Source organism: Diaphorina citri, unplaced genomic scaffold, assembly GCF_000475195.1.
Source record: "Diaphorina citri unplaced genomic scaffold, Diaci psyllid genome assembly version 1.1 scaffold4054, whole genome shotgun sequence".
Lineage (NCBI taxonomy): Eukaryota > Metazoa > Arthropoda > Insecta > Hemiptera > Psyllidae > Diaphorina > Diaphorina citri.
Window position 1 is genome coordinate 6,447 of NW_007381453.1, and position 14,118 is coordinate 20,564.

General features: G+C 39.4%; 3 protein-coding genes across 6 annotated transcripts in view; all 3 read right to left on the minus strand.

Annotated features, from left to right (window-relative positions):
- The window catches only part of LOC103520782 (DNA replication licensing factor MCM7-like), a gene marked incomplete at its 3' end in the record, with an annotated part of 12,644 nt that extends 6,442 nt beyond the window's left edge, over positions 1-6,202 (minus strand). The window contains exons 1-3 of the mRNA XM_026831761.1: positions 6,181-6,202; positions 5,393-5,557; positions 5,035-5,100 (exon numbers count right to left, since the gene is read on the minus strand). Coding sequence (XP_026687562.1) covers positions 5,035-5,100; positions 5,393-5,557; positions 6,181-6,202 — 253 coding nt within the window. The remainder of the gene's footprint in view (positions 1-5,034; positions 5,101-5,392; positions 5,558-6,180) is intronic.
- LOC113472142 (DNA replication licensing factor Mcm7-like) lies at positions 667-1,758 on the minus strand. Of its 4 annotated transcripts, none has more exons than XM_026831765.1 (3): positions 1,699-1,758; positions 1,040-1,100; positions 667-927 (listed from the first exon to the last, which is right to left on the minus strand). In XM_026831765.1, exons 1-3 carry the CDS (start codon positions 1,737-1,739, stop codon positions 787-789), a joined length of 243 nt encoding a protein of 80 aa, XP_026687566.1. In that variant the 5' UTR covers positions 1,740-1,758; the 3' UTR covers positions 667-786. The 4 variants fall into 4 exon arrangements, with proteins under 4 accessions (XP_026687566.1, XP_026687565.1, XP_026687564.1 ...); XM_026831764.1 differs by lacking the exon at positions 1,699-1,758 and adding an exon at positions 1,512-1,572; XM_026831763.1 differs by lacking the exons at positions 1,040-1,100; positions 1,699-1,758 and adding exons at positions 1,202-1,243; positions 1,512-1,572 and having other exon boundaries at positions 667-946.
- Positions 6,203-6,470: 268 nt separating the features above from the next.
- LOC103520779 lies at positions 6,471-11,365 on the minus strand. The gene is made up of 5 exons (XM_008485879.3): positions 11,192-11,365; positions 9,438-9,630; positions 7,882-8,042; positions 7,408-7,527; positions 6,471-6,796 (listed from the first exon to the last, which is right to left on the minus strand). The coding sequence occupies exons 2-5, from the start codon at positions 9,445-9,447 to the stop codon at positions 6,722-6,724; spliced, it is 366 nt and encodes a 121-aa protein (XP_008484101.1). The 5' UTR covers positions 9,448-9,630; positions 11,192-11,365; the 3' UTR covers positions 6,471-6,721.
- Between the last annotated feature and the right edge of the window lie 2,753 nt (positions 11,366-14,118).

Here is a 14,118-nt window from a genome sequence, read left to right on the forward strand (position 1 = left end):
GGGTTGACGAGGATCACACGATTCTTCAGTATTTTGGTGGCTTTCACTACCGGTTTAACATGAGTCAAATATTAGTAAAAAAAAATTAATATATACAAAAACAGATAAAAATGACTTTGATCCATCAGAAAAAAAAAACACCTAAAAAAAATAATAATATTATAATAGGTACCTTTCTTTCGTAATTTTCTTTTTGTCTTTTTTGTTTTTTTTTTTTTCTTCTTTTATTCTTTTTTTTTTTTTTTTTATTTTTATTTTCTCTTTCTTTACCCAAATGGTTTTTTTTTTTTTTTTTTGTTTTTTTTTTTTTTTTTTTTTTTTTTTTTTTTTTTTTTTTTTTTTTTTTTTTTTTTTTTTTTTTTTTTTTTTTTTTTTTTTTTTTTTTTTTTTTTTTTTTTTTTTTTTTTTTTTTTTTTTTTTTTTTTTTTTTTTTTTTTTTTTTTTTTTTTTTTTTTTTTTTTTTTTTTTTTTTTTTTGTTTTTTTTTTTTTTTTTTTTTTTTTTTTTTTTTTTTTTTTTTTTTTCTCTTTTTTTTCTCTTTATTCACTTTCTCTTATATTAAGATTCTTCTCTCTTTTTTTTTCTCATTATATTTTTATTCTTTTTTAAATGTTAATGTGGTCCGGGCCTGATTCACTTGCCATACATTGAGTTAAGATCCGGCTAGACAAATGTTAATGTGGTCTGGGCCTGATTCACTTGCCATACATTGAGTTAAGATCCGGCTAGACAAATGTTAATGTGGTCCGGGCCTGATTCACTTGCCATACATTGAGTTAAGATCCGGCTAGACAAATGTTAATGTGGTCCGGGCCTGATTCACTTGCCATACATTGAGTTCCTCATAACTCTCAATACACTCTTCAATAAGATCCGGACCAAATCCTTTACTGGCGCATTGCTCGCGAACTTCTGCTAGCTTCACTACCTTGTTAGTTCCGGCAAACAAGTTCTTCATAACTCTCAATACACTCTTCAATAAGATCCGGACCAAATCCTTTACTGGCGCATTGCTCGCGAACTTCTGCTAGCTTCACTACCTTGTTAGTTCCGGCAAACTGTTGAATCGTGTTGAAAATACGGTCGAATACAGTTTGTCCTCTGTGAAACAAAATAACAACACAATTCTTCAATATTTAGCCGAGTAAAGTGAGGTTAAAGCCTTGGAGTAATAATAATAATATAAGATTGTCTCGAAGAACTGTTGAATCGTGTTGAAAATACGGTCGAATACAGTTTGTCCTCTGTGAAATAAAATAACAACACAATTCTTCAATATTTAGCCGAGTAAAGTGAGGTTAAAGCCTTGGAGTAATAATATAAGATTGTCTCGAAATCGAAGAGAGAAGGAAGACAGGATAGAAGAAAGCCAGCCGTTCCGAGAACGAATCTTAACTTACAGAGCACTGTCTTCCTAGCTACCTAGGTTAGCTTGATTAGTTTTTAGTGCATCGGCAGGCTCTCCGAATTAGCAAACCACAGTCTACAATATTTTTTCCCTCTAAAGCTCACCTGACTGTAGGTTGTGAGGTTGCTAGACTGGCCTTGGACATTTCCAGCAAACGAATAGCTTCAGCTAGGCTTACAAAGCACAGTCTTCCTAGCTACCTAGGGTAGCTTGATTAGTTTTTAGTGCATCGGCAGGCTCTCCGAATTAGCAAACCACAGTCTACAATATTTTTTTCCCTCTAAAGCTCACCTGACTGTAGGTTGTGAGGTTGCTAGACTGGCCTTGGACATTTCCAGCAAACGAATAGCTTCAGCTATTATTACTCCAAGGCTTTAACCTCACTTTACTCGGCTAAATATTGAAGAATTGTGTTGTTATTTTGTTTCACAGATAAACAAATAGACCATGTAGAATACAGTAGTTCCTGTAGGTATATTTCAGTAAATAATGAAAAGAAACATTTGGATATAATAATTATAAAACACTTGCAACGTCCGTGGCCGAGTGGGTATCACATTAGGCTTGCACGCTGGAGGTCGCGGGTTCGATTCCCGGCGGGGTCGAAATTTTTTCGGCTCTGTGCTTGGAGTGCTTTGGATAAACACTGGATGCGTTGTGCCTCGATATAGGTGTCTGATAGGAGACCTGGTGATGAGGAAACAAATAGACCATGTAGAATACAGTAGTTCCTGTAGGTATGTTTAAGTAAATAATGTAAAGAAACATTTGGATATAATAATTATAACACACTTGCAACGTCAGTGCCCGAGTGGGTATCACATTAGGCTTGCACGCTGGAGGTCGCGGGTTCGATTCCCGGCGGGGTCGAAATTTTTTCGGCTCTGTGCTTGGAGTTTGGGGTGCACCACTCAGCCTCGTGAGGACAATGGAGTAGCTACTTTAATCGAGTAGCGACCAGTGGCGGGCGGGTATTACCAGTGTAAAAAGATTGATGATATGAGTTCGTGAGGACAATGGAGTAGCTACTTTAATCGAGTAGCGACCAGTGGCGGGCGGGTATTACCAGTGTAAAAAGATTGATAAATATGATAAAGAAATACAACTGTCTGACTTTGCTGGAAAATACTTGGTTCTGTTCTTCTACCCCTTGGATTTGTAAGTTGAACCACAGGTTTTATTATTTCTTGGAAAAGAACACTGGTAAAAATGAAAAGACATAAAAATTAAGCAACAATGACTGTAGTTTATAGTTGGATGAGTATTTTATAGGACTATTGTTGAAAAAAATTATTTCAGCAGGGAAAAAAGTATTTTACCCATTTGTGATGAAAATTCAATGAGATCTCTGTCCTGTGTTTCCAGAACAAACAAAGACATATCACAAACCATGAAGATTATATTATGAACTCCCAGGTCTATACGTAGTAGTATCACATTTTTTTTTTTTTTTTTTTTTTTTTTTTTTTTTTTTTTTTTTTTTTTTTTTTTAATTTTATTTCAGCAGGGAAAAAAGTATTTTACCCATTTGTGATGAAAATTCAATAAGATCTCTGTCCTGTGTTTCCAGAACAAAGAAAGACATATCAAAAACCATGAAGATTATATTATGAACTCCCAGGTCTATACATAGTAGTATCACTTTTTTTTTTTTTTTTTTTTTCAATAAGGAGGTGAAGGAAGAATGAGATGAGTTTTATTATTATCTTCCTAGGTATTTAAATAATCAGCCTAGTTAGATTGCAGAGTAGCACATCTATGTACATTCTAAGCGCTAGGTCGCGGGTTTGATTCCCGCCCATTGCGGATTTTACATTTGGATATAATAATTATAACACACTAGCAACGTCCGATCACATTAGGCTTGCACGCCGGAGGTCGCGGATTCGATTCCCGGCGGGGTCGAAATTTTTTCGGCTCTGTTCTTGGAGTGTGGGGTGCACCACTCAGCCTCGTGAGGACAATGGAGTAGCTACTTTAATCGAGTAGCGACCAGTGGCGGGCGGTATTACCAGTGTAAAAAGATTGATGATATGAGTGGATGAGAATGAATAGTAAAGGAGGCAGTTGGTACTGCTGAGACATCCACAAAAGTTGTGAAGACGTTCTCTGCTTTGCCACAAAGAATTCACGATTTGATTTGATATTACCTTGAGCGACTTGTCTGAATCCAGTACGTAGGAGAGGTAGGAATATACCGGACACAGATACATGATCCCCTGGTACTACTTGACGAGTATTCTCTCCTCTGCACAATACAGTAATACCACGCGGGATGTTACCAACTGGGACTTGATCACTCTGAAGAATAAGGAGGTGAAGGAAGAATGAGATGAGTTTTATTATTATCTTCCTAGGTAGGTATATAAATAATCAGCCTAGTTAGATTGCAGAGTACATTGTAAGCGCTAGGTCGCGGGTTTGATTCCCGCCCATTGCGGATTTTATCCTAAATTAAATTGTTCGTTCTCGGAACGGCTGGTTTTCTCCTATCCTGTCTTGATTTTCTCTTTCCTTTTGGGACGATAAGAACTTCACAGATACAGTTCTATCTGTCAAAAGCAATGTGGCAGAGTGGGATATATATCACACTTGACTTGCAAATGCTTTTTTCTAATGAAAGTTTTGGCATCTTAAGAACTTCCTTGTCTTAGTTGACATTTTGATAGTAGGTATATTATGTAAATAGGGTGTAAACTCACATGTTCTTGTACTTTGAGCTCCTGGAATTTGACAAACTTGGAGCCTCGTGTTTGTAGATAGAGACGACCGCCTGATTTGTCATGACTCAACACTGACTGTTAATACCCTGGGACCCCACCAAAGCACAGCAACATACCGAGAACAAAGATTATGTTTTGTATGAAAGTAGGGAGGTACTTATGAAATTGATTAGGCAGGCACCTACCTGCTAAATAATATTGTGAAAAAATTCACTTGAAAATAATAATTACTAAGTTCCCTAACAAAGTATCTTGGTTCCAAACATCACTTGGACCTTTTCTCCAACATCAAATAGACCAAATTTATTATCCATCATTTTAAATATTTCTCTTTCTCTTCAGAAAATCAAAAGCCCCAAGTACAAGCCTCTGCTCCCAATTTCAAAGGAACTGCTGTTGTGAACAAGGAATTCAAAGAAATACGTATTATCCATCATTTTAAATATTTCTCTTTTTCTTCAGAAAATCAAAAGCCCCAAGTACAAGCCTCTGCTCCCAATTTCAAAGGAACTGCTGTTGTGAACAAGGAATTCAAAGAAATACTATGACTCAACACTGACTGTTAATACCCTGGGACCCCACCAAAGCACAGCTACATACCGAGAACAAAGATTATGTTTTGTATGAAAGTAGGGAGGTACTTATGAAATTGATTAGGTAGGCACCTACCTGCTAAATAATATTGTGAAAAAATCCACTTGAAAATAATAATTACTAAGTTCCCTAACAAAGTATCTTGGTTCCAAACATCACTTGGACCTTTTCTCCAACATCAAATAGACCTGATATGAGTGGATGAGAATGAATAGTAAAGGAGGCACTTGGTACTGCTGAGACATCCACAAAACTTGTGAAGACATTCTCTGCTTTACCACAAAGAATGCACGATTTGATTTGATATTACCTTGAGCGACTTGTCTGAATCCAGTACGTAGGAGAGGTAGGAATATACCGGACACAGATACATGATCTTTGATAGAACGGAGGTTTTATCGTCCCGAAATCGAAGAGATAAGCAAGACAGGATAAGAGAAAGCCAGCCGTTCCGCTAATAAACCTTATCCGTTTAGGATAAAGTTCGACCTGGGTGGGATTCGAAGCCGCGGTCTAGCGCCTACAAGAAAAGGCACGCTACCCTCCAGGTTAACAAGGCTAGCTAGAAATTTAGAAGTTAAAAAAAAATCCTATCAGAAATCTTTATAAAGTTTGGAGGTGTTCAAAAAACCTCATGTGAATTTTCAAAGTGTGCCACTGAAAAAAACTCACCAGTGTGTTATCTCGTGCTTGTCCTTGTCTCGAGGTAAGTATAACATATTTCTGTTGCGCTGCAGTTCCAGTACTTGGCGTTCCCGAACTACTCAATATTGTAGGACGTTGTGACACTGCCCCCCCTCCACCTCCTCCTGATATGAGTCGACTGTTGACACCTGAGGGAGACAAAATTATTTGATGAACGAACGGAGTGAGGTCAAACTTTTAAGTGGATGAAGACTGTAATCAGCAGACTTGGGCCTGACTCGAATTTATTTTACTTGATACAACACACCATTTACCTACGAGTAGTTTGTATTATTTTCCCCTAATGAGCCATCTAGTTATCTAGTACAGTGTCTGTTTCTTCTTCTTTAAAAAAAAAAAAAATCTGGTGTGAACATCACATGACTTTCCTTATCCTATTGAATGATGCTTATTTGAGTGTTCTTTTACCCTAACTTTTACAGAGTCCTAGAGAGGAAATGAAAATAGATCAAGTAAAAAATAACACATTGCACTTAAATCAGTGAGATATTTAAATATGTTTTATTTCTAATAGATCAAAATGTACAAATCATTTACAAGAAGAAAAAACCTATAGACTTAGTTATGTAAAAAAAAAACCTAAAACCTTGTCAATTCTCCTTCGAAATTAAGAGAGAAATTTTTCATAAGCACGAGAGATCAAATTTACAATAATTTAAAGACTTAAATAAAATACATACATACATACATAGCTGGCAGCGAGAGCACGTTGAATACATCAGTTCCCAATGGTTCACTAAGGTTAAGTAACGATGCGCGTGGTTGGTAACCATGTGGACAATCGCGTGCTGTTGGCTTCACATAGCGCCACACTCAGACTGGGTGAGGTTAATGGCTTGTCACCGAATGGAAGGTAAAGCCCCCCGTCACTAAAGACCTTAGTAGTTATACAGGGACGTTAAACTCATAAAAAAAGACTGCTCATTTGGATTGAACACACTCAGAACAGTCGTATTGTGAACGTCAAAACGAACTTATCTGCCAGTAAATTCAATAACGTCCTGCTAACTTCAACATGTCGATGCGCGTGGTTGGTAACCATGTGGACAATCGCGTGCTGCTGGCTTTACATAGCCACACTCAGACTGGGTGAGGTTAATGGCTTGTCACCGAATGAAAGGTAAAGCCCCCCGTCACTATAGACCTTAGTAGTTATACAGGGACGTTAAACTCATAAAAAAAAGACTGCTCATTTGGATTCAACACACTCAGAACAGTCGTATTGTGAACGTCAAAACGAACTTATCTGCCAGTAAATTCAATAACGTCCTGCTAACTTCAACATGTCGTGTTTATTCAAACTCCATTTGATCTTGGCTGGATATGAACGTTACAGTTTTGGTTTTTGGTGCCCCAGTACCTGTGAGCTGTAAAATAAAACATAAGCGCAGGATGAGAAATTAGTACCAAGATACTCGTAAACGAAACAAACAACCAAACAGATAGGTCAACTGAAGGAAACAACTCTAACAACAGAGGTCTCTTATCGTCTCGGAATGGAAGAATAGAAAACCAGCCATTCCGAGAACAAATTTTATCTGTTTAGGACAAAGTCCACCTCGGGCGTAAATCGAACCCGCGACCTATCGAACCCAAGGCAGCAAGCTAACTAGACTGGTCTGGCTAGGGGACGTTAAACAGAGAGTAGACTAGCGTCTGGCTGTGGGACTATAAACAGGGAGGAGAACAGCTAACCCTAACCAGCCTAGCTAGCTGATAATTTCAAAGGGTTCTCCCTGCTTTTAAAGAATAAGCACAAGTCTTCACGATGGTTGACTGCGGTTCAGGACGAGCCAATTAAACATGGCCAGAGACTATCACCCCGGTGTATGGCAGATACAAAAAGATGTCTTTTCTTTACTCTGCCAACACCATTCGTCGAAAGCTAAAGCCGCTACAACACAACAAGCTAACTAGACTGGGTTCAGGAAAAAGTATTGACTTATAACTTGAAACTTCGTTCAATTTTGATACTTACAGCAGGCGGGTTGGAATTATTGGAGAGAACAATCATTTTCTGTCCTGTCTGTACAGGGGGATTGGTTAACTTAACAACCTGACCAGGACTCGAACCCATCTGTAGAGGCTGATTACTCGTCTGTAAATAGAAAAGATGAAAAGTAAATAATAATAACAATAACTAAGTTACTTAAGAGGTTTGATAGAACGGAGGTTTTATCGTCCCGAAATCGAAGAGATAAGCAAGACAGGATAAGAGAAAGCCAGCCGTTCCGCTAATAAACCTTATCCGTTTAGGATAAAGTTCGACCTGGGTGGGATTCGAAGCCGCGGTCTAGCGCCTACAAGAAAAGGCACGCTACCCTCCAGGTTAACAAGGCTAGCTAGAAATTTAGAAGTTAAAAAAAAATCCTATCAGAAATCTTTATAAAGTTTGGAGGTGTTCAAAAAACCTCATGTGAATTTTCAAAGTGTGCCACTGAAAAAAACTCACCAGTGTGTTATCTCGTGCTTGTCCTTGTCTCGAGGTAAGTATAACATATTTCTGTTGCGCTGCAGTACCAGTACTTGGCGTTCCCGAACTACTCAATATTGTAGGACGTTGTGACACTGCCCCCCCTCCACCTCCTCCTGATATGAGTCGACTGTTGACACCTGAGGGAGACAAAATTATTTGATGAACGAACGGAGTGAGGTCAAACTTTTAACTGAATGAAGGGGACGAAGTCTGGCTGGAGGACGTTAAACAGGGAGTATACCAGCCTGAAATTCCCTTCCTAAGCAATAGCAAAGATTAAGTGCGAAGGGCATCCACTCATAAAATTTGTAGCCAAAACCAGATGTCAACCCAAAAGCAATCACCCTAGTTGGGGCTGATTGAGAGGCTTACGAAAAACGCCGACCCCGTCTGTACACGGGAAAAGGCGAAGAAAAAGAAGAAGAACCTGTCCAATTGGGAATCCAAGGGATCGGCAATTTTTTCTCAAATATGCAGATTCCCAATTACAATTAGAAATGAAGGTGTCACAATTTTTCCCCCGTTGATCCAGGTTTCCCACTTGGGCAAGTTCGACTGTACCTACATTACCTACATAGGTACTTTAATCATAGATTAACTCTCGAACGGGTTTTCCGATTTTGATGAAATTTGTGGATGAAGGGGACGAAGTCTGGCTGGAGGACGTTAAACAGGGAGTATACCAGCCTGAATTTCCCTTCCTAAGCAATAGCAAAGGTTAAGTGCGAAGGGCATCCATTCATAAAATTTGTAGCCAAAACCAAATGTCAACCCAAAAGCAATCACCCTAGTTGGGGCTGATTGAGAGGCTTACGAAAAACGCCGACCCCGTCTGTACACGGGAAAAGGCGAAGAAAAAGAATAAGAACCTGTCTCTCCATCAACGTCTAAATCAAATCAACTGCCTATAAGAACTATCCAGCTTCACCAACCACGATTCCTCTCTACACCAAACTGCAGCACAAGATAAACGTCCTCCCAACATCAGATTCTGAAAGCCGGACTGTTGTAGTCAAGCAACGTCATCGTTGCACGGCCGAGCAAGTCTCTCTTCTTCTTCTTCTTTCTCAAGTATCCAGATTACAATTAGAAATGAAGGTGTCACAATTTTTTCCCCCCGTTGATCCAGGTTTCCCACTTAGGCAAGTTCGACTGTACCTACATTACCTACATAGGTACTTTAATCATAGATTAACTCTCGAACGGGTTTTCCGATTTTGATGAAATCTGCTAGAAATGTTCAACATTATACAGGAAATTTTCTCATAAGATTTTGGGCTACATAAATCGTTCAGAGGGCCCCATACGGAACTTTTTCAAGAAATGTTCAACATTATACAGGAAATTTTCTCATAAGATTTTGGGCTACATAAATCGTTCAGAGGGCCCCATACGGAACTTTTTCAAGAAATGCTTTGTTTCGTCATAACTTCAGACTTTTATGAAATAATTGTTTGTCCGATTCTGTTGAAATTTAAAACAACCTCTAGAACTACTATTTTTTTCACTTTTTCAATGATGGAGGAAAATACCTGATTGCATAATATTAGAAGAGGTCTGTACTGTAGACTGCTGAGCTGGGGTATTGACATGGCCTGATGCAGACCTTGCCTTAGTGACGCTGGTATGTAGTTTGGATCCCAGGTAGCCACCATACTCCTGACGATATTCCTCCAAATGATCAGGAGGTGACTTCAGTTCCTTCAATACAGGCGTGAGAGCTTTCTGTAGAAACAAAAAACGAGAAGAAACGTTAGAAAGAATTTAGAGAAAATTCGGTTTGGTTGAAATTGCAACATATGTATAAACCGTTGGAGCAGCGCTCACACTGATACGTCCCTATTACGGTCCGTCTCTGTCCCAACTAGTTTGAAAAGTATCGGGACGGAAACGGAATAACGGAATGTCTACGTGTGGACAAAGGTTTACAACTTGGTTCTTAATTCTCAACACCACCTTCTCACCCCTATAGGACGGAGGTCTAGGTGATCTGAAATACCCACTGCTAGCGGATTTCAAGAAGGAGATCGCTACCTCGTACGGAGTTCTCATTGAGTCTGCTGGTATTCCACTACGCGGTCTATTCATTATTGATACTAAGGGCGTACTAAGGCAGATTACAGTGAATGATTTACCAGTGGGGAGATCTGTAGAGGAAGTGCTGCGTCTGGTTAAAGCATTCCAGTTTGTTGATAAACATGGAGAAGGTAAGAGAAAAAGGGATCTTTAAACGGAATGTATTCGCAGTATTCGGGACGTATGAGGGTGCGCGCTGCTTTAGTCGTTTTCAGGGGACACCTGAAAACATTTCATAATCTTCGTGGAGGCTACTTCTGTGTCCCGTTACGAAAGTAGTTGTTGCTAGCCTAGGTAGCTTGGAAGGTAGCGCGTCTGCCTTGTAAGCGCTAGGCCGCGGGTTCGATTCCCGCCCGGGGCGGATTTTACCCTGATGGGATAATGTTCGTTCTCGGAACGGCTGGCTTTCTCCCATCCTGTCTCTTTTTTCCTCTTCACTTTTGGGATAATAAGACTTTAGCAGTTACAGTTCCCTCTATCAAACATTTCTTAGAAGTCAATATTGACTTGGGAAAAACATCTTTGTATACCTGTATTTTATTAAATAATAAAAATAATTGAATAGAATTGAAAATATAAAAAGGAAATTATAATTGGGGGGGGGGGGGGTATTCGGGACGTATGAGGATGCGCGCTGCTTTATAATCTTCGTGGAGGCTACTTCTGTGTCCCGTTACGAACACAGAAAGTAAATATTGTCAGTTGCTAGCCTAGGTAGCTTGGTTGGTAGCGCGTCTGCCTTGTAAGCGCTAGGTCGCGGGTTCGATTCCCGTCCGGGGCGCATTTTACCCTGATGGGATAATGTTCGTTCTCGGAACGGCCACGGCTGGCTTTCTCCCATCCTGTCTCTTTTCTCCTCTTCACTTTCGGGATGATAAGACTTTAGCAGTTACAGTTCCCTCTATCAAACATTTCTTAGAAGTCAGTATTGACTTGGGAAAAACACCTTTGTATATCTGTTATTTTATTAAATAATAAAAATAATTGAATAGAATTGAAAACATAAAAAAGGACATTATAATTGGGGGGGGACGGGGACTTACAATGAGTACTGCTCGTATATGGCTGGCCTCATTCACAGGCAACTTTTCAGTACTGGTTAAACTTTGGCCTTCCAGGTTCCAAGAGGGTTCCAAGCGGTCCCTAATATCCTTCAGTTTGGGCAGTAGAAACACCTTGATCACCTCCGGACCTAGGGACGGGGACTTACAATGAGTACTGCTCGTATATGGCTGGCCTCATTCACAGGCAACTTTTCAGTACTGGTTAAACTCTGGCCTTCCAGGTTCCAAGAGGGTTCCAAGCGGTCCCTAATATCCTTCAGTTTGGGCAGTAGAAACACCTTGATCACCTCCGGACCTAACTCACATAGTCCTGAAACAGACAAATAGTAGCCACACCGTAATTAGAGAGTTTTTGCAACGTGAAAAAAAAAAAAACGTCGACATTTAACACTTAGGATGATTTGATATGTATAGTAATAAAAATAATAATAGTTTAAGGTGTGTCCACACATGGTCGACGGTCGATCAATATCAATCGAACCGTCCACACTGCCTTGATAATATAGATTCACCTCGTCGATCAATGGCCGGTCACCTATGTTTGGACACAGCTTCAACTGCTCGAATAGGCCTGAAGAGTACCTTTACTCCAGCAGTAGCTATTTGAACGTGAAAAACTTGAAAAAATATAAAAATAGAAAGTACAAAGTAAGATAGCTAAATACATATAAAAAAATAATGATACTCTATTAGAATAATAAACGTTACATCAAATAAAAGTCATTATTATACCTAAAAGACAAATATTCTAAGACCTACTACTACATGATTCAAACATTTAAGGCACTAATTTCAAGTGTATTTTGAGAGCATCGTTTGCCACTCAAGAACAAGGGCTGATTCACATTGTTGGGAGGTATTTTAGTTTGGGCCCGCCAATCAAATTAAGTCATCTAAATTTAGTCAAGTGAAGATGAGGTACATAGTTCTTATATTATTCCATCATAATTCATAAATTGGACAACAAGCAGAAATAAAACAACCGAAAATATGTAAACTTTAATCGACCATTCTTTTTCTTCTCCTTTTTTTTTACTCCCAGTTCCTCTTGTTCAGTGGTTTGTTTCTGTAAATTAAGATCACTGAAGACGTGTTCTGTATTATGTTCTATGAAAATACTTTCGATCACAAGGACCTAAGAGCTATGTATAATGTAGGGGCTTTGAACGTTGGTTCCTTTCTACTTAATGGTATCCAAATGTACTTAACAAATAAGTTTCCCGCTTGGAATATTCACGTACATGCATTCTTCACACTAAGTCGACTCGGTCTGAGAACGAAATTGCGTTTGGATTTCTTCGGCGTGATTCGGAAATCATCGAGAGTGAGTCTCTCGGGTGCTCATAAAAAAAAGACTGCTCATTTGGATTCAACACACTCAGAACAGTCGTATTGTGAACGTCAAAACGAATTCATCTGCCAGTAAATTCAATAAAGTCCTGCTAACTTCGCCATGTCATGTTTATTCAAACTCCATTTGATCTTGGCTGGATATGAACGTTACAGTTTTGGTTTTTGGTGCCCCAGTACCTGTGAGCTGAAAAATAAAACATAAGCGCAGGATGAGAAATTAGTACCAAGATACTCGTACAAACAACCAAACAGATAGGTCAACTGAAGGAAACAACTCTAACAACAGAGGTCTCTTATCGTCTCGGAATGAAAGAATAGAAAACCAGCCATTCCGAGAACAAAAAAAAACTTTCAAATTTTATCTGTTTAGGACAAAGTCCACCTCAGGCGTAAATCGAACCCGCGACCTATAGTGCTTACAAGGCAGCAAGCTAACTAGACTGGTCTGGCTAGGGGACGTTAAACAGAGAGTAGACTAGCGTCTGACTGTGGGACTATAAACAGGGAGGAGAACAGCTAACCCTAACCAGCAGCAACAGCAACAGATCGAGAGGCTGGCCAAAAACGCCGACCCCGTCTGAACACGGGAAAAGGCAAAGAAGAAGAAGAGGAGGGAGGCTGGCCAAAAACGCCGACCCCGTCTGAACACGGGAAAAGGCAAAGAAGAAGAAGAGGAGGAGGAAAAGAATAAATTTCAAGAGATAGCTAAAGTGAATTTATCACCTACTTAGGTAAAATAATAATTGAACGAAAGAAGCGCGTTTCGATCCCCGCTAGGTCGCGGGTTCGATTCCCGTCAGAGGCGAACTTTATCCTAAAGTTCCTAAGTAGATGAGGTTCGTTCTGGCTTTCTCCTATCCTGTCCTCCTTTTTTCATCAATTTCGAGGCGATAAGACCTTCGTTGTTATAGATCCCTCTATCAAACTTTTTTTCTTCTAACTACAACAGAATAAAGGAGAGTTTCGTAAACCCAACCAACTCTTAGTATTAAAACAAAAATCCTTGGACAAACCCATATCAGAGACCATCACCCCGGTGTATGGCAGATACAAAAAGATGTCTTTTCTTTACTCTGCCAACACCATTCGGCGAAAGCTAAAGCCGCTACAAGCTAACTAGACTGGGTTCAGGAAAAAGTATTGACTTATAACTTGAAACTTCGTTCAATGTTGATACTTACAGCAGGCGGGTTGGAATTATTGGTGAGAACAATCATTTTCTGTCCTGTCTGTACAGGGGGATTGGTTAACTTAACAACCTGAGCAGGACTCGAACCCATCTGTAGAGGCTGATTACTCGTCTGTAAATAGAAAAGATGAAAAGTAAATAATAATAACTAAGTTACTTAAGAGGTTTGATAGAACGGAGGTTTTATCGTCCCGAAATCGAAGAGATAAGCAAGACAGGATAAAACTCACATGTTCTTGTACTTTGAGCTCCTGGAATTTGACAAACTTGGAGCCTCGTGTTTGTAGATAGAGACGACCGCCTGATTTGTTCACCTGACAATCTTCACTCGGACACATGAGCAACGGAGTGAATGAGAGAGACGAGATCTGAAATACAAAGTACATATGTAAGAAATAAGTAGAATTCACGCTATTGGGGCACAGGGACATGTCATAGTCATACAGAAGTTACTACTAGTGGTTCTGTGAACTGTAGACCTCACTCAGATTCTTTTGCCTAAGCTGAGACTTTAACAATAACGTCCTTTCA

What these genes read in the sequence shown, in the direction of transcription:
- LOC113472142 (XM_026831765.1), bottom strand. Translation starts at nt 1,739, where the DNA reads ATGTCCAAGGCCAGTCTAGCAACCTCACAACCTACAGTCAG. An exon ending in ACCTCACAACCTACAGTCAG is followed by an intron (nt 1,101 to 1,698) that starts GTGAGCTTTAGA and finishes TTTGTTTCACAG; the next exon opens with AGGACAAACTGTATTCGACC. An exon ending in AGTTTGCCGGAACTAACAAG is followed by an intron (nt 928 to 1,039) that starts GTAGTGAAGCTA and finishes GGAACTAACAAG; the next exon opens with GTAGTGAAGCTAGCAGAAGT.
- LOC103520779 (XM_008485879.3), bottom strand. An exon ending in AAGCACGAGATAACACACTG is followed by an intron (nt 7,528 to 7,881) that starts GTGAGTTTTTTT and finishes TTCTATTTACAG; the next exon opens with ACGAGTAATCAGCCTCTACA. An exon ending in ATAATTCCAACCCGCCTGCT is followed by an intron (nt 6,797 to 7,407) that starts GTAAGTATCAAA and finishes TTTATTTTACAG; the next exon opens with CTCACAGGTACTGGGGCACC.